We start from the raw sequence: 13,044 nt of genomic DNA on the forward strand, positions 1-13,044 counted from the left end.
TCCTACTGGTGTTCTGCTTTACTTTCTTGAAGCCTGAGGGATAGAGATGATTTTAGGACCAGAAGTGCTTCTAGAGAATCCGATTTTTATGGATGAACTTTCTGATTTGATTCTGATTCTGGGTTTACTGAAATTTATTTTTCAATCTGATTAGATTTAAAGGTACCTATAACCTTTCTTGCCAGTGGCAAAGAAGACACTACTAGTCCATGACATGATGTAGCAGTAGAGGCATGTAAAATATCACTATTAGATATATTCCTAATCAAGTATCTATAGAAGGCAACGTTTTGGTAACCATGTATTTGCTACCTTAGAACATTTTAGTCAAACAAAGAAACATAATGGGATTGGCTGGTTGCTTCACACTGCACTGTAGAAAGCAGAAATGTGAAGCATATGAGTCCACAACTATAAAACCATGCAATTCACAGTGAGAGGGAAGGCGGGTGAAGCCAGAAGACAAATGCAATGAAACCATCAGATTTGAGGGATTCTGGGAAGCTGATGGCAGTAGCATAGTTTTTAAATCTTTCTGAACCTGTCACATAAAAACAGACAGACTAACAAGAGAGTGTGGAAATAGAAGGACTAAACAAAAGTGGGAAATCCCAGAAATCCCAAAGGCAAGCTGCCATATTTTAAAACATAACTCAAAGCAACAGAGGAGGGAAATCTATAAAATCAGCTAAAGTTTCCTGAACTCCACCTCATTTTAAAACTTCAGGAAAACTTATTTCACATAAAAATGAATAACTTAAAAGTATCAAGATCAAACCCACATAAAGATTTTATAAGATTAAAAGAAAATAAGGAACAGAGTATGATCCTTAGTGTCAATGAAAGTCAGTCAGAAAAATATGTCCACAAACCAGATCAAAACCACAACATAATATTTCAAGATAAGCTAAAACATATTAAGGAAATGATTCATGAGATGAAACAATATTAATTTAAACAATAAAACTCAGAAATGAAATGACAATTCAGGAAAATTAGAAATTAAAGAAATATCATTTTAGAAATTATGAGTTCTCACTCATAAGTGGGAGTTGAACAATAAGAATACATGGACATAGGGAGGGGAACATCACACACTGTGGTCTGTCAGGGTGTGTGGGGCTAGGGAAGGGATAACATTAGGAGAAATCCCTAATGTAGGTGATAGGTTGATGAGTGCAGTGAACCACCATGGCATTTGTATACCTATGTAACAAACCTGCATGTTCTGCACATGTACCCCAGAACTTAAAGTCTAATTTAAAAAAAAAAATAGAGAGAGAAAAAAACAAAAAAGAAATCATGAGTAACTACAGTAAACTCAACAGATGATTCCCGAAGAATGACAAAAGCAAAAAAAGGAGTAATTTTTAATGTTTAGAATAAGGAGAATAAAAATATTTGAAAGTGATCAATGATGATAGGCAAAGATCAAACACAGAGAAAACAGAAGTCTCTAGAGGATCAAGGGAACAGATAAAGTACTAAAAATTATAATTTAAAAACTTCTAAAATTTAAAAAAAAGTTTATAAACTACATAAAGAAAATACCACATACATGATGATAGTAACTCGGAGTGACTTACTTTGATACATATTCTGATAAGATTAATTAGAAACAAAAATTATTTGCATATCTAGAAGAAAGAGGTACAGACAGCCACCAAGGCTTTATGGTGACTGACTGTACCTATTGCGTCTGTAAAAGAAAATGAAGTAACATTATTTAAGTTACTTAAGAAAAAGCGAATGAAAGATTTTATATACTGCAAAATTGACTTAAGAATCAAGGGCACAAAAAAAACTATTATCAACCTCTAAGAACTCAGGGAATATTATTCCCATGAGCAGTTCCTAAGAAATTTGAAATGCAGAAGAGGTGTCTCTGACATTCAAAATTACTAGATATGACAGGTGGACTAATATTGAATATTAAAAACATAGTTACATTTAGAAGTAAGACTAAATAAGAGCTAAGTAGAAGAGAGTATATTATCCATGCAATAGCTATATGCTGACAATGGAGCTTTAGTACAAGTTTCAAAATAATATGAAATAAAAACCAATGTATAATTATGATATATTCTAAATCCATCTTCCCTTGTGTCACTGACAACCAAGAATATCGGTGTGGAAATAAAATGTATTTGAAAAGTTGTAATAGGATAAACATTCAGTAAAAAACTTTAGGCTTCAACTTGAAATATCCCTATGAACTCATTAGGTATTTTATCATTAAATACATGTGTATATATTTTTTAGCTCTATTCACTGAAAAGATCTAGAAATGAATATCCCTCAGAACTCACATCATGATCTTGAAATATGATTTCTTACTAAAACTAAACAGGGCATCACTGCAAAATGACTGATCCCACATCCAGAGGAATATTTGAAACATCTCACAGTACCAGGTACCAAGGAAGCTCTCAAAGCCTACTATAATCATATCAAAAAGAATCAGGAGCAAATTTGGAGAGGTGCCCACTAAGCAAAGATGGGACAATTTAAGATTTAATAGAAATAATAATTGCAACAAATTAAACTCCATTAAATATGTTTAAATACATGAGTTTATAATGATATTAGAAGAAAAAAATAAGTCATATTTGCAGGATAACAGGGAACCAACTCATATTAAAAACTAATAAATATAGCAAAGATTGGAGAATGTATTTACCCTTTCCTTAATGAATTGTGTTACTGGGTAACCAAACAGTAGATTAGGGGGAGTATGTATCTTTTCAGCAACTAAACAAATACAAAAGAAATAAACAACAAAAAAAGATAAACTATCACAATTTTCTACCCCCAGGAATAAATATGGGCATTAATCATCAGAGACTGCCAAGATCACAAAAAGAAAGATGACACATTTTGTTCCTCCTGTTATTATACCAAGCACCACCTATGACATTGCCAAAGGATCAAACTTGACCCTGGATCTGGCTGCCAATTTGCAGGAAATAGAGAGGAAAGAGGGACATGTGGAACTGAAGAGGGCATTAGTATGCAATCAGCAAAATGTGGACAGGGGAAGCTAGAAGTCAAACATCTTAGGCTCAACAGATAAATTGTGAGGAAAGGAATAAAGGACAAACCTACAGATTAAAAGTGACTTAAAAAGATGTCTATTTTTAAAAATCGATAAGACTATGGTGTCTAGGGATGCATACATAGCTGCAAAAACCTGCAAGGGTTAAAATTCATGAGAGTGGTTATTTGTAGAGGCAACGAGACAGCTCTGTTATGCCTGGCACAGAGCACATGGAAGGTGCCTCTGGGATGGCTGGCAAGCTCTCTTTCTTGTCCTGTGTGATGTTTACCCGATAGTGAGTCATAATAGTTTTTATTTTTGTGTGGTTTTCTATACCTCTGTTTTATTTTACAATAAAATAACTTTGTAAATTTTAGATCTTTCTAGCAGACTACTTTTCATAAAGAAGAAACCAGACCTGCCAATGCTCCATGTTGTAATACTGATCCCAGGTGCTCAACGGGAAAGTTATAAAGTGCTAGACATGATACACCTAGAAACACATTGAAGGGGCAGTTGTACAAACAGTAAGTGAGCATATTGTTCTTGCACAGAAAGAGAAGTAAATTATTTCTAGATATCGATAAAAAGCAATCCTTGAACTTCCATGACTGCCAGGCTTGTATAGTCCTGTTCCGAGAACAGATAAGGAAGGTAAAGAATAGTATGCACATTATTCATTTATGATCAATTATGTAATCTGTAGACATTAAATTCAGAGTTTATAAATTATTAAAGAAGGAAAAGAAAGCTTTATATCTGCAAGGCATTGATCTCTTTGCGGTTGAAAGCCACACAAAATCAACCAAAATGACCTCAGGAGTATTTAATAATTCTAAAAATTAAATATGATTAAACTTTCTGATGCTCATCGTTACATATCCAAAATGCCAGAAAGTAGAAGGAAAACCTTATAATCCATGATATGAGATCGGTGACTTTATCTCAAGACCTATAAGCAGAATTCTTTATATAAAGCTATGCAGAAAGAAGAGAATGCCGTGAATTAGACTATACCAATGGCCCAAGTAAAAGTAGGACTGCCAAGAGTGTTGGCCCTTAGCTACCAAAGAGAACATGGTCTCTTAAGTGGATCAGAATTAATTGTAAACCATTATATACATGGCAAAATCACTACTGCTTAAACAAAAGATAAGCAGAGAAAATTAGAATTAAATAGCAAGTTAGTACTCATCTGTCAGCTAAAGTTTAGACCAGGTAACAAGAAACTAGGAAAGCACAAGGGACATGGTTTGCACTCCTCACACTCCTGTCTTGTGAGCCAGAAGTTACAGAAGCAGCCAAGGCTGAAGGCACCAACAGTTTTCCCATAGACTAATTCTCCTCAGTGACATCTGGGCCACTCAGAGGTTTAAGTTGGTCACAAGCTTCAAATTGTCTTGGTAAACTTTTATTAAAGCTAGAAAGAGTCAAAAGGAATTGAAATGTCTCCTCATTTTTCACTCCTACTGAGGATCACTTACATGAAATTATGAAGGTAGAAAAAGGTAAAAAGTAAAACAACCTGGTTCTAATAGACAAAAGAGCTCCAAAAATAGAAACTGAGAAAACAAACTTATTGACTATCTTTTAAAAATAAACTCTTAAGAAAATGTACAAAGCTGTCTTTATTATTTCACTCTCACATCTTCCCAAATTCTATAAAATTGTGCAAACCAGGCCCCAAACCGTTTTGTTTCTCAATTTGTCCTCCCCTTTCCTACTCAAGGATTTTCCAGTTTCACTGAAACTGTCCAGAATCAGGCCCTCATTCCCTGATGACTGTACTGAGAACAGAAGCCTCTTCCTCTTCCAGCAGTTTCCAGCACGGTCTAGTATCAACTTCTCCATAAACTCTGCTTAGCTCCACTCCTCATGGTGAACTTTCCACTTCAGTAAGATCCTTCTCCTTCAGTTCCTATCCCACGTCCCCACACATACATACGGTGTTCTTTCTGCCTTCTGAATCTGCAGTAGTAACCATGCCCACCTTTGCTTATTCAAGTCTTATGTACACTTCAAAGTTTCAATCAAGTCTTCTCTAATGATTTCACCAAACACTCCAGTCTGCATTGCTCATGCTCATCTCTGAAATAGTACAGTCCTTAGATTCTATACAGACTTCCCATACGCAGTTATAGAATCACGTGTCAGGGCCAGAAGTATCTTAAAAAGTAGTTAGCCTCAGGCTTGCATGTCTTCTACATCTCTAGCATGTGCTTATCCAGATTATGCTTGGATACTTGGACTAATTGTAATTTTACTACCTCCTGGAGCAGCTCATTGTAGCTTTCAACAGCCCTACAATTACAAAGTTCTCCCTTATAATCAGCTTACAGCTCTCACCATAAGCTTCAAATCATGTCATTATTGTACTTCAGGATCTATAAAGAGCAAATTAAATCCATTTGTATATTCTTTACATTACAAGGTAGTAAGTCACTTATGTAGTCTTCTACAAATCTCAAGATATATTTGTGCCATGTGTCTTTAGCAATTCTGACATCATTCTTCAAGTTCACTCACTCTCTTTGTAATTATATGCTACCTTTTGTTATTTTAATATTTTAGAAGTGTGTCAGCCATTATTAAAGTCTTTTACCTAGAAAATGTCAGAACTTTGACCACATCCAGACATTAGAGCAACTTTTACTGTATTGTATTGCATTGCTTTTTCTTTATGCATGTTACCTAGTGTGAGCTGATCACATATTATGTATTTAATCAAGTTGATTTTAAAAACCTCCTCTCAAATTAGTTTCCAAAGAATTTCCCACTGTAAACTGCAGTTCCTAAGCATGCAGTAATTTCTTCAGGAAGCTTACCTTCATTATAATAAATGGAAAATTATCAATTTTTTTCCTGAAATAAATAGTGTCAGGATAGTAAAATCTCTTGCAGAAATTAAATATGCTACAAACATCTGAGCCTGCCAAATGGCAATATAAATAAGCACAGAAAAATGCTACAGCATGGGGCATCAGAAAGAGCACTGTGAGCCATAACTACTTGGCCTCTGAAAGGGTGTAGTGCTATGTTGTCATCAGCTAAAGTTTCTGTGCTTCCCAATTAACTCAATTGTTTAGAAATCATGCTTTAGATTCCCACGACTATGTCATGATGTTTGCATGGAGTACAGGAACAAGGCTTCGGCGTTTCCCTGACAGGTAACACACTATGTGGTCAGAAGTTTTAGACCAACCACTTTCACTGCTCTTTCACTGACAACAGTTGGTACCGTAGGGGGTCAGCCTCTCTCTAGTTGTTTTTGAGAGCAATTTGCATCTCATTTTACTGATTTCACTCTCCAATTAGTACTCTCAAGCCATTGCTTAAATTATGTGTTGCTCCATAAGGAATGACATTTCCTTTGGCTGAGCAACTAGCTGTATCACACTATTCTAGCAATGATGAGCCTCACCAAGGGCGAAGCGGCGGCTGACTCTCCTGTTTTGGCAGGCCCACGGAGGAGGCACAGTGCCAGCACCTGCGGCGATTACTGACAGATTGGCCCAATTGCCACAGCTTTGATGGCAATCTGCATAGGATTGCCAGTCACACATTAAACAGCCTCATTTCAATTCACCAAAACAAATGGTGCCACCAAATCTACCCACACAATTCCCTACTTTCAATAACTCCACTGTTGAATTTCTCTGCCCAATTCAATGATGCATGCCTGCCAAGTGCTGTAATGATGGATGGGGTCATTAGTATTTTAGTTTCTACACTGAACCTGAAGCCAAAGCATATGGTCTGACAGATGTTGCAGCAATAGGCTCTATTTGATTTACCATGTAGGTGTCTACTTATACTGGACCTTCATGACAGAATACTAATACAAAACTTTCAGTCCAACCCCAGTTACAACCCTTTCATATCCTCAAGTTATAAGGTGTTCTTAAAGCAGAAACTCAGAACATGTTTATTTCAAGTTAGACTAATGATTACAAATTACCATTGAACCTAATCAAATCACTTGAAATAGACAAGACGGACAAAAACGCAAGTAATGCCTGTAGGCTATTACCATCTATGGCTTGATTAGCACTGCCAGTAAGTTTGTTATTTGATAAAATGTGTCACTTATTCACTTTTTTTCTCATTTGTGTCTTAATCAGGTAAAAATTATATATATATATAGAGAGAGAGTAAATTGGACAGATCTTAATCTTTGACAAATGTATGTACACTCATAGACCAAGACCCCAGTCAATATATATGACATTAACATTATCCTAGAGAATTTCCCCCTGCCCACATCCAATCAATCCTTATTCCCCACAGGCAACAGGTGTTCTGATTTCTATCACCACAGGTTAGTTTTGTTTCTTCTGAAACTTCATGTAAATGAAATCATAAAGTATATAAGCTTTTGGTGTCTATCCTCTTTCCAAAACCTAATGTTGCTGAGATCCATTCACGCTGTTGCATTATCAGCAGTTCATTCTTTTATTGCTAAGCAGTATTTCATTGTTTGAATGAGGCACAAATTATCTATTATCCTGTTCATGGACATTTAGTTTTTTTCTAATTATCAGTTATTAATAAAGCTGTTATAGGCTTCCTTGTACAAGTCTTTTTGTGGGCACATGTCTTAATTTCTCTTGGGTAAATACTTAGGTATGGAACTGCTACACCATATGTTCATTTGTTGCCTATATATTTGCTTTTTCCTGCAATCACTTTATCCAGTGTTCATAATAGTAAGAGTTACAATCTAGTGTTCAGTAGCACCATAGGGTGACTGTAGTAAACAATTTATCATATATTTCAAAATAAAGAGTGGAATTGGACTGTTCTTAACACAAAGAAATAATAAATACTTGAGGTTATGGATACCCCAGTTATCCTAATTGGATCATTACACATTGTATGCTTGTTCCAAAAATATAACATGTACATAAATATGTACAACTAGTATGTATTGATAATTTGATATTAAAAATTAAAAATAATTCAAAAATATTAAAAATATTCATATATTGAAATAGTTGAATATTTTTGAAAAGTTTTGAATTTTAAATATTTTCAATAAATATTGAAAATAATTCAAAAATAAATTCAAATTGTAAAAATAAATAACCAACATTTCTGGCCTATAAAAGTGTACAATCTAATTTTTATTTTTCCTGTAAGAAAATTATTTGACATGTCTCAGGAATATAACCAGATGCTTTTATTATTTCATTCCAATGTAAATTACATGTTATAATTTCACTTTTGATTTTATTTCCCATAAGTAGAGCTTTATCATAGCTTCAAGTTATGAATCACAAATTCCATATCATTGAAAGTTTCTCAGAAATACAGAAATTCTTCCTTATCCAAGGTCTCACTTTGGGCAGTTGCAGTTACCTTCTGTCAATCTCAGTCTGAAACATTAAATGAAAAATTCCAGAAATAAACCATTCATAGGTTTTAAATTGCACTCCACTCTGAGTAGCGTGATGAAATCTTGTGCCTTCCCTCACTTGTCAGTCATCGACATTGCGTGTTTCTGATATCCCAACCATCAAAATCATCATGGCTCAATGATCCAGGATAGCCCCAAGCAAACCTCCTTCTGACATATTGACAGAAGGTCAATAGTAGCCTAATGCTACATCACACTTCCTATATCATTCACCTCACTTATTCTCATTATGTGAGTTATTTTATCATTTTACTTCGTCCTAAGAAGGGTGAGTAAAGTACAAAGATATATGAATGTGATCTCTCTCAGCATCTAACTTTAATTACAGTATATCATTATAATTGCTCTATTTTATTATTGTTGTTATGTGTCTAATTTATTAATTAAACTTGATCATATGTATATGTAGGAAAACAGTATATGTTGGGTTTGGTACTATGTGCGGTTTCAGGCATCCATTGGGCTTTTTGGAATGTATCCCCCAAGGATAGGAGAGCACTACTATAAAATTAAAATGGCTTAGTTCTACAACTAAGATTTGAAAAATGTCTGTTCATGTGGAAAAAATTTACAAATCATTAACCAAAAAATATTATGTTTATATCAAGAATACATGCAACTTCACTGAGCTCTCAATTGAAAAATAATCTGGAAATTCTCTAAGGGTGACTAAAGATTTTATTCTAAATTTCTTTTAGTGCATAAATGTACTGTATAACATACATTTAAAAACTACGTTCCAGAAAACCTCATGATTTCACCATATTTTTAGTCTACTGACACTCAGACTTATAAAAACATTTGATGTTGTTTTATGTATCATTACTTCATTTAGCATGTACAAGAAGGTTGATCTGGTTTATGTATTTGTCATGTTTTCCTACATATCTACAAATACAGAAAACCTACTTCAAATACTCTATAATTGTATAATCCAATTCTTACAAGAAAGATCATTTCCTATAGACATTTTCAGAACCACCATAATGTGCATTATGAAATTATCCTAGATTAATTCAGGCCACTCATCATTTACATTTTTCCCTGCATTTTTCAATTTACTCAATTTATATATCATTTTAGACAATAATGACTGATATATTAATTATAACCTAGAAGGAATACACAAGATAAATTATTCAGTTTTTCCATAATAAATTATTTTAAATATCAAATATGATCAAGTATTACATTCTGTACAGCTTTCATGGAGTTATAGTGTATCATTTTTCCTTTTAAATAGAAAATTGGTTGTTTTTCTAGTCTTTGCTACTTTAGCCCATATTTAGACAACATTTTGCCAATTGAAGCTCAATACTACATAATGTAAGTTATTTGGAGGACATACAAAGTTGATTGCCATTTGGTATTTTACCTGACCATGGCAGGTATAACAACTGCTGTATTATTCCATTACCTCTGTGATAGACGGCAATGACCTTTCATTGAGTGTTTCAAGTACATTCATTCTCAGTACTAGCAGCAGATATTTTGAGCATTTGTTCTCACAACGATACTTAATTTAAGGTACCATTTTTCCCCATGCAAAACGAATAACAAGACTTTTTCATTCTTCCACACAAAAAGGTTATCAAGGCCATGTTTCAAGCCACCAAAAATAACCTAAACACCTCGTTTAGCATCTTACAGCTGGAAGGGATTTTAGTGTCTATTCAGAATCTCCTTTTATAAATAAGCAAATTGAGTCCCAGAACACATAAATGAAATCTCTAAGGCCACTGCAATTAACAGGGTTAAAAGGTTTAGGAGGGTTAGAGTTAAAGTTAGAATTAAGAACTGGGCTTCCTGAACTCTAGGCTGTTATTCTACATGAAATGAAAATAATCTGACATCTGTTTGCATGAGTTAGCTGGTAGATTCACTTTGGAACCAGAATTCTTCCTGCTTTATTATGTTTTTTACTTTCAGCAAAAGGTGGGCAAGTTTTTTAAGTCACTGCCACCTTCTAACTGATTGATATATAATGATCAATCTTATCTGGTTCATTTTCACATAATTTCATAGTAAAAGTTTTCATTTTAATTTGAAAACACCCTAAGTGAGTAATTGATAGATTTCAATATTTCTTGTACATTGAGAAGAGTGATGTGAAAGAATAAGTTAAGGTAATTGATGTGGTATTACTGAAAAAGGTAAAATAGCTTTTGAATAAATTAAGGTGAATATGTACACTACTGAAGAACGAGGCAATGTCCATGTAAAGTGGAAGAGAAATACACAAATTCACCGTTCTGTAGCAAACACCAAAAAAAAAAAAAAAAAGAAAAAAAGAGAGGTGAGGAGGTGAGGTAGGGGAGAAAGCAACATAGAAGTCTCATAGAATATTTTACCTCTCATCTTTGTTAGAAAAAATGGCAGGAGGAAAATTTTTTTAAAACCATCATGAAATGGACTATCTACAAAATAGAAAGCAAACAAACAAAAAAAACGAGCAGTGTTTGGACTACCACCCACTCGGACCAGCAGGGTCCAGAAAGTCTTTGTTGTCACAAGGCAGCTGGCGACTGAGGATACAAAACCCTTTTCATTTCAATGTCACATTAAATCCTGAGGCATAAAACCAAGGGCAGACCTACAGAGCCTCTAGTCTCCAAGAAAAGACCATATAGCTCACAACTAAAGCCAAATGCCAGCTAATGTTCCCATCTAAATGAAAAAATCACTAGCAAAACAATTAGAACATATATCTAAAATCATTCTTAAACTATTATTTAGGCATAGAGAGAGAAATAAGAAAACTGACTTGACATTTAGTTGATAAGACAGGTTGCACATCATATAATACGCTTTCCAGGAAAAATTATCCTATTTTTCAATCTCTGTAGGAGAAATTACCATAATCACAGAAAAAAAGGACTCTCATTTCCTTTTCATATTTGGACACAAAATATGGTATCCTGATATCGGAAAATCAAATAAGTTATAAAAGTAGTAATAATTAGATTAATATGAAGTACACCTGTTGTAACCTCCAATTGGAATGCTGTAAGAACTTGATGAAATAACACACATATAACACCCAGCACAATATCAGACACTATAAGGTATTATTTCAATATTCATTTATTATAACCTTCATTAAAACCACCCGCAAACTAATAATTATCCCCAACACTACCTTCACCTATCTAAAGGATGTAGTAAAATAAATCATGATGTCTATGTTAAATAAACTAAGCTCATCTTATCAGGATTTTTTTTTTTTTGGTCTCTATTGGCATTCCCATGAATTTAAAATTCACAACTAATTAAATCATTTTCCTCATTCTGATGCAGAGAACCTAAAAAATAATAATAGAGGTGCTCAGAGAATATTATTACTTACATATCATCTAGCTTCAAATATTTAGCTCAATAGCCATCTCTTTTAGGCCCAGTTTCCTGGCTTTAGAGCTGCTCTCAGCTCTTTCCAGCCCCCAGCACTCTAGCACTGACAAGTAGACTTTCTATAAATTCCCTGAAGGCAAGGCATATTTCTTAGTCTCTAGTTCTCTCTGATTCTAAATCTGCTTATATGCACCATTTGCAGTTCCCCCAACATGTATGTTAAATCATAATTAAACACAAATATATTAAGGACTTAATATGTGCAAGGCAAATGTCTTCACCTCAGATCTGGGATTAACCTTCAAACTCAAAAATTTAATTGGCTCTCTTCCAATTCATATTTCCTGAAGTAGTCCCAAGGGTTTCTTAAAATACTTTAAAAAATTTATCAGAGTATGACAGTTCCTACTTAAATCTTATAAATTCGGTTTTAAAAATATTATTAAATAAGAAAATATCTCATTCTTATTCATATTTCAAATGGATCTAGAGTTTCTTTGCAGTTTGAATATAACAGAGAGAATTATTACGTTTCAGTAGATACTAACGAAAATACTTATTATTTTCTTGTGTATTTTATTTCAGAAAAGGAAATCTCTAACATGAATTAAATTAAACTCATGCAGACAGCCTGTCCCACTACATGCGTGCACGCGCACGTGCACACACACGCACACACTCAAAAGGAAGAGACCACAAACAGTCCTGTTGTAATTTTTTTAAAACATAAAGTATACTCTTTAGCTCAGCTGCCAACTTGGCCTTACCTGGAGCCATAACTTGTTATGCACAGCATCTCTCCCTGTGGCAATGCACTGAAATGTAGCGTTTTGCCCTGCATTCACCTCTACATCCCCGAGACGGAGGAAATGAGGAGATTTATCTGTGAAGGGAGGAAAAAAAAATGTATTTGTTTTCACATGAAGAAAACATGCCATGTTACTTTTCTGCAGCTGAATATTATTGCTAGTGTTTTTACTTTTGGTCAAGACTAACATCAGAAAGAAGAAAACTGAGGGGCTTTTTTGTGCCAGAAGATATCATTTCCTCTGTGACTCTCATGGTTCTGTTTTTCTCAGGAGTTCTGTTACTTACTGTTCCATAATTGCTGGAGTATTGCTCTTTACAGAGTGAGCACTCAACAACTGCTGCTGAACTGCTGCCATGGCATGTTGCATACGGATGGTAATAAAACAGTTACAAGCTTACAAGTCAAAGCAACCAAAAGAGATCAAATTGACAT

The 13,044-nt window shown here is 34.2% G+C and overlaps 1 protein-coding gene across 5 annotated transcripts in view; it reads right to left on the reverse strand.

Annotated features, from left to right (window-relative positions):
- PTPRK (protein tyrosine phosphatase receptor type K) overlaps positions 1 to 13,044 on the reverse strand; it is a 559,982-nt gene that overhangs the window by 269,955 nt on the left and 276,983 nt on the right. For all 5 annotated transcript variants that reach the window (XM_028847097.2, XM_028847096.2, XM_078001187.1 and 2 more), the window contains exon 5: positions 12,569 to 12,684. In XM_028847097.2, the coding sequence (XP_028702930.1) occupies positions 12,569 to 12,684 (116 nt within the window). The remainder of the gene's footprint in view (positions 1 to 12,568; positions 12,685 to 13,044) is intronic.

Source organism: Macaca mulatta, chromosome 4 (genome assembly GCF_049350105.2).
Source record: "Macaca mulatta isolate MMU2019108-1 chromosome 4, T2T-MMU8v2.0, whole genome shotgun sequence".
In the NCBI taxonomy this organism is placed as follows: domain Eukaryota; kingdom Metazoa; phylum Chordata; class Mammalia; order Primates; family Cercopithecidae; genus Macaca; species Macaca mulatta.